General features: G+C 37.7%; 1 protein-coding gene across 3 annotated transcripts in view; it reads left to right on the plus strand.

Annotated features, from left to right (window-relative positions):
• Positions 1-21,048, plus strand: part of SDK1 (sidekick cell adhesion molecule 1) — a 411,662-nt gene that overhangs the window by 122,633 nt on the left and 267,981 nt on the right. For all 3 annotated transcript variants that reach the window (XM_030484559.1, XM_030484561.1, XM_030484560.1), the window contains exons 4-5: positions 1,298-1,404; positions 5,769-5,916. In XM_030484559.1, the coding sequence (XP_030340419.1) occupies positions 1,298-1,404; positions 5,769-5,916 (255 nt within the window). The remainder of the gene's footprint in view (positions 1-1,297; positions 1,405-5,768; positions 5,917-21,048) is intronic.

Raw genomic sequence — 21,048 nt, forward strand, 5'->3', positions numbered from 1 at the left:
TTCATCAGGCAAGAGACACCATGGCTAGTTTAGAGTTATGTACCCACTGGCCAGCAAGTATTTGTGTGCTGATGGTTGGGTTTGCTGCAACTCCCAAACAAGTTGTCTTTTCTGTATCTTCCCAGTACAAATTGTCATAATCACTGGAAAAAATTGGCAAGTTGCTCCAAAGGGTGTCCTGAGGAGTCAGCTTAGGCACACAGACAGCACAATTGCCTTTGACTCATATACTCAGGAAGCCACGGTCTCTGAGGAGTCACAGTAGATGCTGAAATGTGTCCATGGTGTTGGGCTTTGTTTTCATTTACTGCATTTGGTTGTCTGACCTATTTACTATAGTGTATTTGATTCTACATATAATGCAGTGATTATAGTCTTCATTTATCACTTAAACTAGATTTCTTCTACCTTCTTTTTTTTTGTGCTGTCTGATGCTGTTCAGATATTAAGCTCTGTATGTGGGTGTGTATAGTGTATGAGGAGAGATGATTTCTTTTAGTGGAATTAAATTTTGAAGATTAAAATTCAGCACTTTCATTTTTCCTTATCTTCTCATAAAGACTTTCATTAATCCTACCATAATGTCTCCAGAAGGTGACCGGGGAATATGTGCTTTGATTAATGTTTGTTTAATACAAGATTATCTATATTATTCATGTGTTTTATTCACATTAAAACTGTGCCTATCAGCTCATTTTCATGTTGAGTAATCAGATATAGTTGAACGAGAAAGGTGGACGTAAGTGGACTAGGTGACTTTAAGCACGATGAAGGGCAGAGCAGATACAGCATAGATTCCCCTGTCTCTTTTCTAGTACTTCTTTGAGTTAGAATATTTACACAGTGTAGTAACCATCTTTTTTTCCATTGGAAAGCTTTGATGTTCCTTGCAAGTCTTCTTAATGCCTACATTTAGATTACAGTTGTCTTCTGCCACCTCTGGACAATTTACCAGGCAGCTTTGCCGTAAGAAAGAAGGTAGATGAAATGTAAAGAAAACATTTAAGTCTGTATTTCAAGAGAATTTGTGGAGAACTAATTGGTATTTATCAAATCTAGATCTTAAGACTGAAAGGTATTTTATGCTTTTTAAGTATTTTTTTTTCTCCTCTATAGTACAGACTATATGGTAGCCAAAGACCAGAGATGATGTGAGAATGCTGTTTGTGAGAAAAAACATAATAAGCATTTGAGACAACGTGTAAAATACTTGGGGAGAAATAAGAAACACCACGTAAAGTAGTATTGATCTGCCTTTAGGAAGAAGTGCACTATAATTCTGCATTTTGTCTTATAGGTACATCGTCCCAGCTCTGCAGAGGTCTGATGCTGGCTTTTATCAGTGTGTCGTACGGAACAGGATGGGGGCATTGCTGCAAAGAAGAGCTGAAGTTCAAGTGGCATGTATGTTTGAATGGAAGTTATTCTGTCATTCTGTAGTTAACCAATTCTTCTTGTGGGTAAAAAAGCCAACATACTAATAACATTTGCTATTCTGAAAAGTTATTAGATACCATTTTTCATACATTTTTAAATTATTGCATCACAGAAGTTCTCTTCTGGGAAACAGTTCAAAGCACTGCAACATGAAGTCTTTAGAGCAAGCTCTGAGCCGTTCAAAGCCATCAAAATGAGATCATTTGGAGATAGCTGTAGCATGAAAAAACTATTATACCTTTCCCTGAATACACAGGGATTAAGAAAGGCCATATAGCACAAAACAAACAATCAATCAAAACAACAATAACAGTAACAAATAAAAGCCCAGAGGACAGCAGAGGATATCTGAAAGAGAACTGCATGGTGAAGATAGCTCCATGAAGATTTCAGATCACAATCCTTGTGATACAAAATAAACAGTTGCTTCACAACAAAAACCTTGCTAACTGCAAACTTTACACTGAGAGAGGGAAGATTTAGGTGAGATATAAGGAAGCAATTCTTCCCTGTGAGGGTGCTGAGGCGCTGGCACAGGTTGCCCAGAGAAGTGGTAAATGCCCCATCCCTGGCAGTGTTCAAGGCCAGGTTGGACACAGGGGCTTGGAGCAACCTGCTCTAGTGGAAGGTGTCCCTGCCCGTGGCAGGGGGTTGGAACTGGATGACCTTTAAGGTCCCTTCTAACCAAAATCAGTCTATGAAAATTTATACCTCTGTTTTCAGCACCTTTGTGAACAAAACCCTCCAATGTTTGTACTGTGTTTATTTGGACTATGCAGAATTTTTTAGTTGATCTCTGATTTGGTATCTAACTTGCATTTGGAAATGTTAAATTGATCTGCTCACAGGTTAGTGCTAGTTAACATGACCTAAGAAATGATCGTATACTCCAATTTTCTTTTTTCAGTTAACACATAGGAAACATAATCCAAATAACTTGTGTGGAAATAATAATGGAGTTAGGGCTTATTTTTTTTCTCAAAGTAAAAACATAAAATAATTTTAAGAAGATAGATTTGTGTACTGTATGTAAGCAATCTGAAACATGGATCAAATTTCTCTTCCACAGGGTCAGTAACTGGAAATTCAGTAGTAGTAAATGTCTCTTGATAAGTGGAATTTAGGTAAATTGAATTGTTTATTAGAAACCCAATTGCAAGGAACTGATTCAAGTTAATTACTGTGTCCTAAAGGAAATGACATGAAATTTCCTGTGTTTTAATATAGAAATGGTTACAAATGATACTGTGTAAGTTTTGGTATCGTGTTACAGTATGTTATGTTACTTATCTGTAATGTCAATAGTATCAATATTTGATGGTTGATCTCTCAGTGGTACTGTTTCAGAAATGCTGGGAGCTAATGTCATTGTAAACTCCTGCTAAAATGGTATTTTCCTTCCCTGCCTCCTACCAAACCTTATGCCCCTGGTATAAACACTTTCTCATGATCTTGTGCTCTCTCTGGCGTGTCAGACCCTTGCAAGTACTTTTCTGAATAGTCTTCCTCTGTTTTAAGTGAATTATATCAGGTCACAGAGGATTTAGTGAAAGCTGGTGCAAGTGAGCATAACTGTGAGTGGGATGGGGCGCCTCCAGCAACGTTAGAAGGGGAAGATGGAGCAGGGGAAGGTGTGGGTGGGATGCTTCTTGTTCTGCAGCAGTGAGCCATTAGATTAGCCTAGGTGCCTCTGGAGTTGTATCTCCAGGTGTTGTTTCAGGGGACAAAGGCTCTGGTAGCAGTACCAGAGAAAAATGTACCCATTTTCTCCTCCATCCCACTAATCATTCCCGTTCTTGTATTGCAGTGGAGCACACTATCCCTTCAGGCTCAGCAGGAAAACTTATTTGTGCAGCTGTGAACTGGGAAACTTCTCCAAAATTTAAAAACAGCAACAATTATTTTGTAGGGTTTGTTAAAACAGTTCCTTCCCCCCAGTCTGATTCCCTGTGCAGCTGTACCGGCACTTGTACTAGTGGAGGGAACAGTTCTTGAGGAAGTACTTGTGGGAATGATAGTAAGAAGGAGGTGCAGGAATACTTTACCTTGATATTGCTGCTAAAGAGTTTGGTCTCCTGAAAAGACAGCTTTATTCCCCTCCGAATGAGGGAAAGATTTGCAATGAAGTGTTTTGTTTCTCCAGGCTTTTGTGTGTGTGTATTTGGTTGTTCTTGAGAGAGAAAAAAGTGTCATTGTTTACTTTTCTTCAGTTTTAATTTTTTCCCATTTAATTTGTAGTTCTGCATTGTTGAACAAAGCTAAAAAGCTCTCTTTGAGGACTTCTGTGTCTGAGTTAAGCAGTCGGTTTATTTATTTCATAGAATGGTTAGGGTTGGAAGGAACCTCTTTATTTTCCCTGATAAAGACATTGAGATAAAGCAAAGCAGATCTTACGTGACTTAGGGGAGACCTTTGATCTTGAACCTATGGTGACATCTATGGCTTTTGTATTGAAACTTTTAAGTCAGACTTGCACTTTATTCCTGCAGGCTGTGTTCCACAAGTTTTAAATACCCTCTTTCTCCTCTACCCCGGGTAGCTACTGATACCATTGTTTTCTGTATTCTAACTTTTGTTCATCTAAATCTGTTGATCTAAGCTGTGTGAATATAATGAAGTACCCGATATTTTACCATGTTTTGCTTCTTGCTTATTCCTGAAAACATATCAGAAAGCAACATTCCAAGGGGTTATTAAATCATCTTATCCAGTCATCAAGAGCTAGACGGAATTGTATGTTAGATGTTACCCTCAGAAGGGTCCACAGGAAATATTTCTGCCACTGGTTAAAGGATGCTTTCCAGTACACTTAAGATTGCTAGAGAAAAATTGAAAGGCACAATTGTAATGTGCACTGAGCCAGGATCTGAGGTGTTTTCTGTGTCTTACATCTCTGAAGTAGCAGGGAACCTATTCAATAATTAAAAAACTCTTCTCAACACACGCTAACGTATTATTTAACTGAATGGGAACAGCTATTTGTGAGAAAACTGCTGGGTAAATCTTAATTACAGAATGGGCTTAAAACCTCTTGGATTGTGAAGACTAAAATAATCACATGACAGTGAAGTTAATTAGATCCACCTACGCGGTTTGATACTTCTTTTCAAGTAGGTGATCTGATTACAGTTGTAAGAAATATGGAGCAACAGAGGAAGTACAATGCTGATTATGTCTGAATAAATAACTTGAAAATCACAAAGATGATTAAAGCTTCTTTAAAATACCATGTGTTTTTAATTTCTGCTCTTGTTCTGTCTCTTCTCATCTCCTGCCATCACAGACCTGATAGTAATCTTCTATGTTTCAATGTCCTTTGCATGCCTCTCTGCAACAAAGAACTTGGAGAGAACCCTGTGGTCCTTAGAAAAGATAAAAAGGGAATTCGGTGGCAGACACGGGAGCAGTTCTCTCTGTGTGTCAATTTTTTGGTTTAAAGCAAATTAAAATGCATAGAAGTTCTTTGGATGGTGAATAAGTAGGAGCCTACAGCGCTGTTTATTTTAATGGATAGGAATGTGATACAAAAGGCAAAAGAACAACAAGAAAACGTTCACTGAATTTTTACAAGGATTCAATAGGTACGTGAACTTGTCTCTGAAATAAAACCTTCAGGGACAGAGGTTCTACAACAGTAGTTTTCTTTCTTCCATTAGAATTTTTGTTACAAGCTGCTCTTTAATTCTACAGATGCCTCTGTAAATGTCAGAGACCTGGATGCACTATTTAAATCATAGTGTAGTGCCAGAAGAACTAATAGCTACCAGCATGACTAGAGACTTGCTATTTTGGTTTCCATTTGGCTAGAGTGGCTTACATAGCTCTGATTACACGCTGTATGACTATATAAGCAATACAGCTGCTTGTCTATCTGTGTAGCTATGGATAAAAGCATTAAAAAGCCAGAAGTGACTAAAAAATTGATAAACTTATATACACCACTCCTCTGCCTTGCACTGGAATTTCTTTTATATTGTGCAAGGATTTATTAAACAAAAGGATTTATTAATCAAGGGTTTATTAAAACAAAACAAACCTTCATTAAAATGTCATTTTCAGTTAAAACCATTCCATTATTGCAAAAGAACACTGAGGCCATGCTGACTGATGCACTTCTGGCTTGCACTAGCAGCACTTGGATTTGCCTTATGCCATATATTCATCCAAATCTGTATTAATCGAAACTGTTTTATGATCTCTAGTGTCATATCGACTAATTATAGCAATGCCAATGTCTATGGTAAAACACATTTATTTCTCTGTCCACTGAAAGGAAATGTGGTGAGTGACAATAACTTCTAGGACTCTTAGTATAATTCCTTTCTTTGCAGACATGGGGAACTTCGTGGACACAAACCAGAGAAAAACAGTGACTGAAGGACAAGCTGCAGTTCTAAACCTCCTACACATACTCAGCTATCCAAGACCACAAGTGACATGGTTTAGAGACGGGCACAAGATTATACCAAGCAGCAGAATGTAAGTCAATTTAAAGCTTAAAATACCCCCACCCTAAAGTATGATTAATTATATTTGATAACACAGCTTACACTTTAAGTACACTAATTAAGCTTTAAAGAGAATGAAGTAGCTTTGTTCATACTAGGTTTGAGATGATAAATTACTATTTTAAGACCATCTCTGAACTTCCTAAGCAGTTTGACAAAATAATTCATGTGGTTTTAATGGTCCTGGTGCAGCATAAGGCACTAGATATGGGGAATGTCTGCGCTTCCTTCACGCTGTTCATTTTCATGATACATTTTGGAAAAGTAAATGCTCATCTCTCAATTATGTTTACTTGAATGGACTAACTTAACGAATACTGAGATTTTCCTCCTTTTAATATATGTCTGGGTTTTTTTTGCTTAGAGTTTTGCTTAACTATTTTCCTTATGATAAAATTCTAAATATTGATTATTTTTTCATTATCTTTTCAGCTTACAGTGACAGTTTTATTTCTTTGTGACTCATTAGTAGCTCACCCTCTAATGGCACAGTACTTGCACTTTGATTAGTTATTATCTCAAGGTGTGCTCATTTATCCTTTCCTGAAACAGTTAGGAAGCCATCCTGTGTTTTTATCTGCACAGTTTTATTTAGAGACTGAAGGGGTTAGCTGCAACATTAAAAACTGGAGATAAAATCTTTTTTTACTTGCCTAATTTATTAGGAAGCTGTTGAAATGCCATGAATGTTGGTGCTTATTTATATCTGTGTGCTATATTTTCCTGTATTCAAAAGGGATAGACGTGCTAGCAACTGATGGTAATGGGATATTGCTAAGTTCCAGAAAGATGGTGAGTTTTTAGAGTTTAGATTAGAAAGGGAAAACTCTTCTTGGATTTTCATGTTATTGATCTGTACTGTATATTTTGCTGCTGTTTATGTGCATTTTTTCAACCTGAAAGCCGGTATTCCAGGCTTTTTGCAACTGTTAAAATTAGTAGTGCAGGGATGTGAAGAAGCTATGTAATAATTTATGAATAATTTAATAGTAATTTGATGGGAAACAGCTGGAAGATGAAACAATGGGTTTCTGGGCAATCTCTTGAAGAGAGCTAAGTGACAAATCCTGAGTTATTAACCATTAAGAATCTACTTCCTCCACTCCTGCAAATTTACTTTTGTCAGTGCTGAGAATACACAAATCAGAAACTTGCAGATGGGGACTAAAGCCTCTTATCCAGGTTGCAAGCAGTTTCTTGGGAACTTCTACAGGGAAACAGAGCGGAATGACCTAAGCAAGCCTGCGTTTCTGACAATGAGATTTGTCCGAGTTCCTTTACAGTTTGGGAAAATTGCAGGTAGAGATGTGTGTCATGTGTCTGTTAATATACAATCCTAATTTTGATATGCTGTACTTCACTCTTACTTCTACCCTGTTGGGACTATTGGGGTTAAATCAGTTGTAACTCACGGCTCTGTGGTAATGCTTACAATGGGAAAACTGTAAAACTGTTCTATAGGGGAGTGAAATATGCCTAAAGGGTTCCATATATATTTATTTCCCTGGTCAGAAATTTTGTCTGAAAGGAATTTGAAGACATTTGTCTGGCCTGTGTAGGAATTTCCAGAAACTTTTGTAGTAGAAGTACATGTGCTGAAAGTATGAACCTCCTTGTATGTTTGATATATTCTGTATAGTAAGCCTGATAAGTTCAGAAAGTGATGGATTTATGGTACACGTATCAATCATCAGTGTACGCTCTATGTGCAGTAGGTCTGCTGCTCTTTCAATGTACTGGAAAAAACATATAGCATCCACTCACATATTGCTGTCTGTGAAATTCTGGGAGTATGGCAGCCCTATAAATACAGGAAACCTGAGACATGGAAAGGATGCATTTAAAACTGTGAGAAATGTAAAAATGTCTTATGAGAATTCTTGTTGTCATCTGTGGAACAAGTTGTGCGTTTAACATGTTTTCTGTACACAAAGAGGTGTATCAATTTAACTGATCAGTTTAGCAGGTGATCCAGTTAGATTGATGCATCAGTTTACTGGGGTCACCTCCTAAACTGATCAGTTAAATTGATACAAGCACCTTGTATGGATGCTCCTTAAACTGATTAAAAGTACCTTATATTGCTAAATCAATGTAAGGCTTTTTTAATGCTCTTAAACAAGCTTAGAATGATTTGGCTAAATCAATCAGCTAGTCTGTCAGCTGTAATAATGATTTCTGAGAGTGACATTGCTGCAGTGTATGTAGACTGAGGAAATAAGCAGTGCTAAAAATGAGGTCAGTAGTGGTGGTTATGGTACAGTTCCTTCGAATAGCTGGTCAAGTTGATGCGCACTCAGAAGTCTTAATGTACGTGTACTTAACCCTGGACCACTTCTATGCCATAATAATGATCCTCATGCTTATTTACACAGAGCTACTGTCACCACTAGAACAAATTCATTCCACTGATGTGGAAACAGATACTGTGCTGGGTTGTCCTTGTGGGGGAAATATGAAAGATTAAAGTAAGGACTAGTCCTGAGAAAAATTATTCTTAACATGCTTTGAGGAATGTCATTTAATTGGCTCTGCAGGAGGGTTTCCCTAACAGGTTTAAGGTAATAAATGCTGTTGTTTTTCTCCTTCACCGTTTATCGGTATTTAGGATGTTTATGGGGAGGGGTTCTGCCAGCTGTTCGGCATTCCAAAAGTTGTGTATTTCTAGGGAGCCAAGATAAGAGAATTGCTGAATTGTCTATATGTATTATTTTAAAGATAGTTTACAATATGTCAAGAAAGACTCCTATTTGTTCTTTGTGTTTTCTAATAATTATTTATACATGTTAATACAGATGCCAGTTCTAACAAATCATAGAATCACAGAATGTTTGGGTTGGAAAGGACCTGGACCTGAAAGTTCATCCAGTTCCACCCCCTTGCGATGTGCCAGGACGCCTTCCGCTAGACCAGGTTGCTCCAGACTCAGTTCAACCTGGCCTTGCACACTGCCAGGGATGGGGCAGCCACAGCTTCTCTGGGCACCCTGTGCCAGCACCTCAGCACCCTCATCATGAAACATTTATTCCTTAAACCTAGTCTAAATCTACCCTCTTTTAGTTTAAAACCATTGCCCCTTGTCGTGTCACTACAGGCCCTATTCAAAAGTTATTCCCCATCTTTCCTATAAGCCCCTTTTAAGTATTGAAAGGTCTCCCTGGAGCCTTCTCTTCTCCAGGCTGAACAAGCCCATCTCTCTCAGTCTCCATAGCAGAGGTGCTCCAGCCCTCGGAGCATCTTTGTTGACTCTTCTGGACTTACTCCAACAGCTCCACATCCTTCTTATGTTGGGGGCCCCAGAGCAGGCTGCGGGAGATACTGCCCAGAGCAGATACTCCTGAATTCTGATGACCAGGTGTAAAACTCCTGTAATTTCCTGTTTCTCTTACTGATCATTAGGCTAAAAAGTGTCAGTTGTTTAGGCTGGGGAAAAAAGAAGAGATTCTGTGGCTAGGTTAGGTTTCACCTTTTTTGAGTCAGAATGGTATCCTACTCTGTGAGTCTGCATAGCTGTGATATTTTCTGTGACAAAGTTTCCTTTGAGACATAGGCTTTTTTTTTTTTTTTCAAACTGCATATTCTGTTTAATTTCAGTGCCAGTGTAAGAAGTACATGCGCTGAAAGTATGAACCTCCTTGGATGTTTGATGGAATGGTGGAATGTTTGATTCCTCATGGTGGAATTTGGTAGCAAATAGCTACGTATTAATTCCCATCATAGCGATATTAGTGCCATAATATTTTGTTAAAGCCCCTGGATAAAAACAAGAATAGCATGACAAGTTCCTCCTAGATGAGTGGGCATGTATAGTCAACAAATCCCTGTATAATATATGAATGGGAAGCAAATGGCCTGCATATACTCATGGGGTTGTTGTTACAGTTTATGACTTAAGGCAACTAACAAATCTGCAGCAGAGCTAGTGTGCCATGATGGTGTGTATTTAAAAATTTAAGGCTTAAAGTTTTCTCCCCTTCACTTAGTACAGTGGACATGTATATAAAATCTGACTTTTGCTCTTTATGTGTCACCTCAGCTCGATATTTTAAAGAGGTGCTTCTAGATCATCAGAAGAAAGCTGTCTACATGCTAGGAAAGTACGAAGTGGAGAATCAGAGAAGACCAAAAGATCAAGAGCAAGAGAAAATAAGCAAGGAGAGCAGTTAGGGCTTGAGGTGGTTTTTATTATTACCTTACGTGAGAATTTCCCAAGCAGTTTTAGAAAAGACTTCACATTACACCTAGACAGATTAATGTTTTCCAAATACACCAGCAGACTAATACGGAATTACAGCGCACTATTATCCAGGGCCTTGACTGATGGGGTGATTTCACCTGTTTCCCCTCATATCTTGCAGAAAACAATAGCCTCTTGAAAGGTAACTGCATCAAAAGAAATTGCTACTCTAAGATGTCGAGTCTTCAGCTTGCCTTGCCTGAGTGTGCTTCATTGGACTTAAAAGCAGAGCACATTTAACTTTTTTTACACGAGGCGTGTACAGTACATTGGAGAGGCAAAAGGACGGTAGCACCATCAAGGTCTACAATTGCCTTTCAGTTGCGGTATTGAGGAGTGAAATTCCTAGTAGTCTTAGAGGATTTTGTTACCTTTTGCTGAGTGAAGGACTTTTTCACTGAAAAGGTTCACTCTAGATGTCAATTCATTTTTTGGTGCCGCCTTTAAGAAGAAAACTTCTACTATGAAGACATTATTACTGCCTTCATTAACTTTCTTACAGTGGAACTATTTTTTTCCCCCCTATTATGCTGCAGTTAGATGAATATTAACTCATGTCTTTTGTTAGTGGAATTATGTCTGACACAAACCAGGAAAGTTAATTTTCCATTTTCGTTGAAAGGCACTTCTGGGCTGTCCTTTTCAGCTGGGTGGGCATTTTGTCACTTAGTTAACTGTTAATGAACCAAAACACTTTACAAATTCACTTCATCCCACTAGTATTTAAACCACGACAACAGGGAAGATGAATTGCATTGCCTTTAGGTATTCATAAAAGCTTAATATATATTTTTTGCAGTAAGAACAATTCATTATGCATTTGAATGTGTGTGGTCATTACATTACACATTCATTACATTATTTAGTCTCCTGTAGAGACTAAATGTGCTGACAGATTGTGGAATGAAAATATGTTAGGCACAAGCAACTGTCAAATAAGACTTGCTGTGCCTTTGAACACTCATAATGCCTTGCAAATAAGCAAAGCTGGTGCGGATTTCCTAGCCATTTGTTAAGGTAAAATTGTAACTATATTAATGACAATCTCAAAAAAAAGTAGGTGTAGCTAAACAGGCTTCAAAAGATGAGAAAAAGTTCAAGTACCTACGAATAATACAACAGATTTGGGGCTGATACTAGCACTAGATTAGGTTTTGCCTTGATGGTAGCAGCTCACCATGTGCCATGTATATATTTTTCACTTTATAACAAACACCACTTCATTTTTATATGGGCAGTTCTAGTGCCAGCAGAGCAGTTCTGTACAAATACCAGCCTGTTGTAGAATTTACGTTAGTTGCACATAATTACTTTTCACATACACTGGATAATACTTTAATTAAACTTGTGATGATTATCATTAGTGAACAATAAATTCAGAGACTGTCAACTCTGCAGTGTATTAGGTGAGCAATACTTTAAGAAGAAGTTTGCAGACCTAAGTCTGCTGACATTGTGGAGCGACACCTCTCAGTAGTAAGAGATGTGACAAAAAAACCTACGAGCTGGTTTCATCTGTCCGTACCCTTTACAGGCTTCACGTTAATTTTAAACTCAGTACCTAAAAAAGAACACTATTTTGAAGAATTACTTCCTTACACTGAAATTCATTAGTACCTATTATTCATTTATTTAATCAAATGTCTGCGTCAAGTAATTTCAATTTGAAGGAACAGGCAGCACTAGGAATCATCTTACATAAATTTTACTGTTATCCTCAAGGCCCATACGCATATGAAACACTGTAGGGAAATCTCCCATCATCTCTTCAAGTAGTCAGTTTGAGTAGTCCTGGATGCTGTCAGTGGACTGTTTAGAGTATTATTGCCTGCTGTGTTCAGTAGAGGAAAACGTTAACACCTCAGGGTAAGCAAATCCCAGGATTATTTTCTAAAGCTGTTTGACTTGTCTAGATTCAACCTCACTGTTTTTCTCTCTGCTCATAATTTGTTTGCCACAGGTTTTAAACATGTGTTTCAAAAATTAGTTTATTCAGACCTCTTAACCTTCAGGGTGAAATCTCATGTGTTGGTTAGATTAAGAAAGAGGAAGACCAAGTCATATTTGGGGACCATGTATGCAGGGTGTGGAAGAGCAACACGGCCCATCACAGGGTGGATGAGGGATAGTGGAAAAAGCTTGCTGCCAAAGAGCATGCCTTTTAGCAAGGCTTATTTGGAAGAGGATTCCTCCCAAGAGAGACACTGATGAGATGCGAGGCACATTTTGGGGTTTGACCAACATGTTTCATTACAAATTTGGACCACAAACCACAGAGGGTTTTTTAATGTATATTTTTCTCATAAGCCAGGAGAAGTTGCTGCCACCATCCTAGTCACTGTAAAATCCATCTTTCTGCTAACCCTCCCCCCTAAACGAACAAACAGTGGATGCTTGGAACTAACATTCTGTTTAAATAGACCTCAGCTGCTCACAGTATCTTTCAGCACAATCTTCAACAGCTGTAAATTTCAATAAAACTTTAAAGATCACTGTCTAAGAGGAAAATCTGACTGTTGGATATTGTTTTTCCTAAGATGATCCCATTTAAAAAGAAAATCATTTCATGTGCCACCACATGTTATTAATCATAGATTTGGAATTTGTAAAGCAAAGGGAATGGAAGTGTCAGCAGAAGGAAACCTTTTAGTGATTTAGTTATCACAGCTTGCAGTAGAAATTGATTTATGAGTTTGTTGCTTTCTGGGGACAAATGTACTTTGAGAGAGAAAATATGAACTATGAAAAAAGGTGTTAATAGCATTACTCTTTGAAAGTGAACTATACACTTATATCCAATATAGAGGTGGGTAAACATGAAAACTCATTGTTTTTGTACTTTGGGGCTCACTTCTTGCATCTGCTGCATTTCGTAATCAGAACTAGTTATATTAGGGACAAATAGTGAATATAATCCTTTAACAACTACTGTGCTTTTCTGGGAAAATATTTTCTGTCCATCTTTGAACTACTCTGTCTACAAATGGAAATATTTTAATATGCAGCCAAGATAAGACTATTTAAAAGTGTTGCAGTCATTCTTAAGAGCAAATATGCAAAAGAAATCTATTGCTTTGTGCTTTAAAAAAGTGGCAATTGTTCACAAATCCCTGGGAACAATTTATCTCTTATGACTCCTCACATATCTCTGTTTTTATGGAAACAGATGCAAAATGCTTTGATAAGTCAGATTTGTGACTTACCGAATGTAACAGAAGGTAATATCTTATGTTTACCAGTTAACTTTTATTACTCAAAACTGACTGAAGTAAAACCTGTCTGTCAGTACTTCTGGCTAAATACTAAAAAGAGTTATTAGTTTTCTTTCTATGGATAAATGCTGTCTTTCCTCGTGAATCTAGTGGATTTTTATATGATATATAAAGGTGTTAAGACAAAAGTTGGTAATTTTATAATACAGATTTATGTAGAATATTTTTAAAAGCCTATCATTTTGGCAGATTTGCTTTCATACTGAAAACTGTAGTGTGATTCAGGAAGGGAAAAAAAAACCCACAGAACTTTGGGCTCTGGGGATGTATTGTGGCTTTTGTGGTTGATTTGCATCAAGTCTACTTTGTTAACAGTATTCAACTTGAATTTAAAGAATTTGGTACATGGAAGCAAATGTGAAGCAGACCTTACATTAATTAATGCTGCAGAGAAAGGAAGAAGCTGGCAGCCTGCCTATGGCTTATCTCTGATCCTTAGTTGTGAGTGGAATCTTTAGCTGGTTTGTGTTTGGCCTGCATCTAACAGATTCCCAATGAATTTAAATAGATTGTAAATGCCCTGTCTGAGGTTTCACTGCATGTAACTGATCTGTATGAGAGGGGTGGTTTAGGCTCTGATGGAACTCTGTAAAAGCATCTTGCAATTAGAAGTGAGAAAAAACAGTCAGACTCTGCCAATATTCGTATTTATCTGCTCCACGTTAGCACTACCTTTTATTTCTTAATATACGCTTGTGGCTATTTTGATATATTACACAAGTCATGTTGTATTACATGTCAATTCTAAACATAGACAAACAAAGCATCTGTTTTTTGGGATGTCCACAGTCATCACTTGCTTGCTCAACTTTATTCTCTTCACTTTTTCCTCTAAACTCGTGTCACTAGAATGAGGGAAGAGTAGAATAGATCAGTCTACTTTTCATCATAGCAGTGGCAAGAGGAAAGGGTGAGAAAAGCAAATGCTGGAGGAAGCCTAGGCCTCTCCTCCCCTTCCACCTGCCTGATACATACTGTCAGCACAGAGATGAAGAAAACCATAGTTGGGTCAAGACAGGTGCATGTGTGGAGTTTGTGGATACTGTGAGAAAGATGGATTGTGTTCTTCAGCCCTGATGGGGGAAAGAAAAGGCAGAGAGAGGAACTCAGAAGATGGCATGGCTTGGGGAAATGGTCGCAAATCCTAGGAGGATAGGGTGGATGAGGAGGAGGTGGGAAGACTGTGGTCTGGGAGTGGTGGTCTTCAGCTTTCACTCACATGGCAGAGGTGTCCTGAGAGTGTGGCCCATGCTCATGTCACCATCTTATTGTGCAGCCCCATAGGAACAAAAAACAGCTTCCCCAAAAGATCAGAGAACCCCCACACTTGTTCCATGAGCTGCCTCACTCTTCTGTAATGTCTTCCCCCAAAATCTTCCTGACCTTTTCAATCCAAACACCCATCAAAACCCCCTGTATTACCACTGATCCCTCCCAGATAAATGTTACCTCTGGACCTATCCTCTGGCACTGGAAAACTAAACACTGCCAATGTTTTGTCTTTGTTTGTAGTGGCTTGTTTGTAGAAGTGAAACCTAATGTGTAGTTGACAAATAAATTCACAGCTGAAGAAGCAGCAGAAGAAATATCTAGCAATTTCTAGCTTGTGTGTTCCTGGCTACTTGAATTCTCAGAATAGAGGTACAATGGAGATCTTATTTAGGAGAAGCGCTTGAAAGCATTGAAGCTAAGATCTGTACAACAATATTTTACGTACTTTTCTCCACACCTTCAAAGGCTTTTCACTTCCTTCAAAATAGAGTTTTGCTACATTTTGCTCAATGATTTCTCAGGAAACTGCCTTTGCTGTTGTCATCGAGCAACCAATATCATTTGCAAGAATTTTAACAACTCAGTTGCTGTCTGCCAGCTGCCATGTGTTCTTTTCTGACTTGCAGCACAATACCTCTTCGTTGCAAGAAGAGTACAATACTTTCCTAATAATCACTAGTTCAAATCACTGATTATTTTAAAATATCAAATCTCATTTTTGGCGATCCAGCAGCTGTTTCCATGGGAACTGAAACTGGCTTTAGCAGCAACAAGAAGTAGAGTTTATTGGGATACTTATGAATTTCAGTGGCTGTTGTTGGATGGCTGTGTTTTCTGTTTACCTAACAGATACGGCAGCAACAACCTCATAATACACTGTGTACTTTTCATTTTCATTTATTTGTATTTCTGTTCATATTTTTCACAACTTAGCAGAAATGTTATGATCAAGGAGAGAGAAAACGTCAATAATCTCCAACATATGCAGTCAATATTGTGTGTTTCCAGTTAGCGTCCTTATGATTCTTTTAACTAGGACTATGATTAAAAAGAATGGCAAAATGTCCTGCTTTGACAGGGCAAAAGATAGATGGAAGCTCCCACTCTTAGGGGTGTCAGGTACAGTATTGACCTTTGGTAATCTTATCCCAGAGCTTCTTCTTTCTGAAGTCTTACTTCCTCTACCTTTTGCCCCTGAACAGCCATTTCCCCAAGTCTGCACCTCACCTTCTTGCTCCAGAGCTCAAATTCTCCTAATTCTTGCTATTTCAGAAATCACTGTTTGTAATTCCTGCCTCCCAACTAACCCTGTCATCCATAGCCAGGTTCTCTTCCCTCTTTGTCACCTTCTCCATAGGCCCTTCTAACTCTGGGGTCCAGTACTTGGCTCAGTTCTTGTCCAGACGTTGCTGCTGCTCCCTGTCCCCTTCCTCTGCTGCCATCCCCATCCGCTCTCCTCTCCTTGATGAGTGTGGCCAGATGTGCCCATCCTGCTCCCTGGTGCTCCCTGCACAATAAATATTACCTTTGATTGTGGAAGAGCAGTAGAAATCTGGATCAAGTCTGCGCTGCCCATACATCAGCACAGGCAGCTGGCTGAGAGGAAGAAAGGAGGCAAATCCCAGAAAAATGGTAGTCATATAAACATGACCATTTATAAAACCCATTTACCAAATTAGTAAGTAGTAGTAGTAGTGTGGATTTAAATATGCTGTTTTGCTGTAGATTTGTATGTAGTATTGAAGTATCAAAGAGAATAATTGAGCAACTAATCGAATGTGGTGTTTATATGCATATTTAGCCAGTTTTTTCCTTTTCTTCCAACTGTTTTAGAATGAAAACCAGTACTTTTATAGCTTGTCATTATTTTGGTTCAGAAGCGAGGCAGCCATTTAAGACAAATCTCAAATCTTGAAAAGCTGTTCTGCTACAAGACCTTATACTAAACAACCAACCCTATCATCTTCTTCCATCTTCTCACACTATTTTTGTCGTCACAGATGGAAGTTGGCTTAACAAGGAAATATTTTGGGGCAAAATAGATCATTTGTACTAATAAACATTCTGGAACAAAATTGAAGATGATTTGTCTTGCAAAATAGGAGGAGAGAGGAAATTGTTAGATGCTCCATTTGGTGCTGAGGTACGAGGGGAGAAAGGCTGATTTCCCCAGGCTATTAAATTATCTCTCAAGAGTTTCCACCAACACGAAGCATCTCATAAAACTACTGCAGAAGCCAGCAAAAACATTCCCTGCCCCTGTTTGTCAGCTACTAATACGCGAGGCCTTACTTGGTCATGTATAGGTAAATTAACTGTCCCTTAGTAAAATGACACAGTTCTTTGATTTGTTGAATGACCCCAAAATAAAAGTACACTATTGCTAATTCTGCTGCAAGTCTGTCTGGTCTTTGTATCTTTGATTCTCTTTGTATCTTGACTCGTCTTTCTGCCCAAATCTAAAGTGTATGGAGGTTAGTGGAAGTGCCTTGAAAATTCTCAGTTCTTGCTTCTTTATGTAGTCTGTGCTTTCGCAGAAGCTCATCTTAGATCATGTAATTCACTGTTGCAATATTCACCACAAAACCCACTTTTAAACTAAATATCTGCCCTCGTATCTTTGTGTCAGCTTGTTTATCAATAATTTATTCACATGTAGTGCAATTACGAACAAATCAAGCTGTATTGTCAGAGATGGATTTCTCTGCATACATACGTGTAGTTAAAAACATGCTGCAGTGAGGAGGATGATAAATACCTGGCAAGTAATAGCCAAGGGCGTATAGCAAGAGCATGAGTAGAGAATATTGTGCAGCTTCTTTTCTGGGTCCTAGATCTGGTATTGTCTGGACCCAAGTATGGTTTCAGCAACATTGTTTGAAGATTACATTAGTTTATTCTTAGGAAACCTTTTAGCGGAAGTAGTGAAAATACCTTGAAGAGATCTTGTAAATAGGCCCTTATTATATGTTGATGACTTAAAAATTCTAGTACACGATAGAAACTAATATGCCACTGATAATTTAGTAAGAGGCAGTTAGCAAAATCTTGTTTCAGTGAAATAAAGAGAAGCGGCGGTTTAATATTTTAATGCCTGATAGCTTCTAATCCAGAGCTGTCAATGTTAATTTCACTAAATAAAATACTCTATGGTGCTGAAGGCTCACTAATCAACATTCATAAAGGTACAATTTCAGTTGTCATCCTCTTGTCTCTTTGGGAAGCCACTTTTATTCAGGAAACAATTCCTGAATGGAAAAACCCCACAGGCATGAAGTGGAAAAACTAGTGTGTAAAATATACCTTGGCTTTCTCTCATGAAACCTATAGAGGTAATACTGGATGAATAAAGAATCTGAAGGTGATTCCTGATGGTTTTAATTATTTAGGCAAAATTATTTCACCGGTAGGAAAATTTCTGATTGAGGAAAACCTTTCAGAGTTCTCTTTTTCTCACTGGGAGATAGTAATGAATTATGGGGTCTCTGAGACTGCTGTCATCTGCTCTGAAGCCTGCTGCAGCCAACGGGATGTTCATTTCATCTGTTCTAATACGTTCTGCTACTGGTAGGTGTGCATTTTAATCATTTCTATAGTAAAATATGCGTGTTCATCAAATGCACTGCTTTTGTATTCTTTTGACAGGTTTGCATTAGCACAGATTGTTTTACACCAAAACCAAAGATGACACCTTGTATTTGCTGCACTTTGTTTTGTATATAATAATTGTATTATATAAAGAGCATATGCATCATGTAAACTGGTTGAACAGTATGACAACAGATCTAAGCTACTCAGCTGGATGCCAGATGATTTGCTATAGTTCAAATGTTTTAATTCCCTCATACTTAATTTCTGCCTCTGAAATAACATAAAAATCTTCCTTTATATAACATCAGAGTACTTCCCAAAGGGTTGCATTTTTCAGTTGTGCTTTCTAAATGCGAATATAAAATCTAGTATTCTAGTAAGTTTTTCAGTTTTACATGTTTAAGTATAGTGCATTGGGTGAACTTTGAAAGCGCACCCTCACACTTTGACATTTGCTTTCTGTTGCAACTCTTTCCTATTCCTTTAATACAGTCATGCTTAGGAAGCTCTTTGTACTTTAATCTTTTACCTATTCTAGATTATTTCACCCTCTGCTATGCTAGCCATAAAGTGGAGGGGAAGGTATGCAGAGGCTGGAGTATGTTCAGGTAGGGAAATAACAATCAATGGCAACATAACTGAAGAGAATAAAAATGGAAACCTCTATTAGAACAGCTCAAAATAGACCAAACCAGAAGAGATGACTTCATTGCCTACTATTATATCAGAATCGTTCTAATTTGTTTTGGAATGTGAATGGCTTATGTTATTCTTTCCAAAACCCTGTAGTATTTTACATTAGTTAACATCTGTTTTTCCTCTCAACCTTCCTTGTTCAGTTGTCATGAGTAGATAAATGCTGCCTTCTGCTTTGCAATTTTGCCATATCACAATTTAATCATTCAGTATCAGCCAATTATAGAAACATCAAGATCGTCCAGGATTAACACTGCCAAACTCTGAATTGGCAATTTGTATGTCAGCCTTGTTGCCTCAGTCAAAATTCTAATTCATCTCCTTATTTTCCATCCTACTCTCTGAGAATGTGGTTTTCTTAATAACAGTTTATTAGAGCTTTTGAAAGTCCTAATGTAGTACCATGTGGTTCTCCTTCACTGCTTTGTTCACGTAACTTAGTAAAATTAATAAGGGTGGAGTATAAGTTAATTCATTTTTTAATTATTGTGAAAACTCAGATTCTCAGGAAATGTTTTTGGTGTTCTTCTTGAGATTTGGGCACTTAAGGAGTCCTTGAAACATTTTGCGTTCTGTACTGCAACCATGATCCCTGCATATAGTGTTCTAATGGAGCACTGCTAAACCATGTACTTCTCCTTAAGCATGTGTTATGAACTTACTGCATTTATTTGCATAAGTATTTATAGGATCTCATTTCTGTTTGAAGTTTGAGAAAACATTTTAGTTAAGTGTTGTTTAATTGAATAAACAGTTTTTGCAAGATAACCTCATTCCTGTATGCAACAGATTTATGGAAAAGTTGCTAAGCAGTAAAGAATTTCAACGCAGTTGGATTTTCAAGGCATTTGTGACACAATCACTTGACTCTGCTCTTAATGGTAGATTAGAAATTTAGAGGGTCCTTTACATTTTCACAAATCTCTCAACTTCCCTTCAAGTTTCCAAGATGAAAGTAATTGTATTACAAATATCAACTGCTTAAAGCTGGAGTTACATTGATACTTTTAAAAATTCAGGCCACTGCTTCTGCATTAAGTTTTATTTCTGTAATGATTTCTGTGGAGAGTGGCCAAGGATTTGAGAGACTGGAACCATGTATCTGTGTTTTCTAGGTAACATTTCTAACTATATGTTGTAATGAACTGTTTTCCTGCTCGGAATACTGAGCAGGAGCGAACTGTATTGCTTGAAATCTCTGCTTCAGTTTCCTCTATTTGTAATGTAGACATCTGCCCATTAGGTAGTGTTGTTAACAGGGAAGATAATATGTGCCTTAAATAAGAACAAAAAATATTATAATGCCATTACGGATGTTTATTTGTATATGCCCACATAGAATTGTCAAATATAATTAGTCAAATCTGTAGAGGATACAGAAACAGAAATAATCCAGAGAATGACAAGGAAAATGTCCTAATATTTTTAGGATATGGAAAGGCAATTGTATCATGTCTTGTACTTTGTGCATCTCTCTGATTTTCCTGGCAATTAGAACAGAATTTGCAGTCATTTGCAGTGGTCTGGCCCTTTTCTTGCCAGGGTGTGCTTGTATCCATCAAGAGATCAAAAGTGGCTTAAGATATATGCTGCAAAAATTCCAGAGCCTGGATACGAGGATTTATATTAGGAAGATGAGAAATGGAGCTGGAATGTGTACATAAAGTAAAAGAGTGGGTGTTCACAGGCAAAATTTTGAATAGCCATGGTAGATTGATGGTAGGAAGTCAAAACCAACCAGTTTTCCCTCTATGCTCACTACATAGAAAAAGGTTATTCACAATACACGCAGTAAATAAAGATAGAACAAGAAAAAGTGTATTGAAAAATTGGTTCAGGGATATTAACCTTACTGAAATTAGAGGAGGAGTGGACTATTTTAACTGATCATTTCAGTTTTTCCTTCTCAGAAGGTGTACATAACTTCCCTTTGTAAATCAATCCGTGTAGATTTGCACTTCAAAAAACACATTCACATGAAATCTGCACCCTATATTATTTTTAATTAGTAAATAGTTCAGAATTAGATTAGTAA

Source organism: Strigops habroptila, chromosome 4 (genome assembly GCF_004027225.2).
Source record: "Strigops habroptila isolate Jane chromosome 4, bStrHab1.2.pri, whole genome shotgun sequence".
NCBI classification, from domain to species: domain Eukaryota; kingdom Metazoa; phylum Chordata; class Aves; order Psittaciformes; family Psittacidae; genus Strigops; species Strigops habroptila.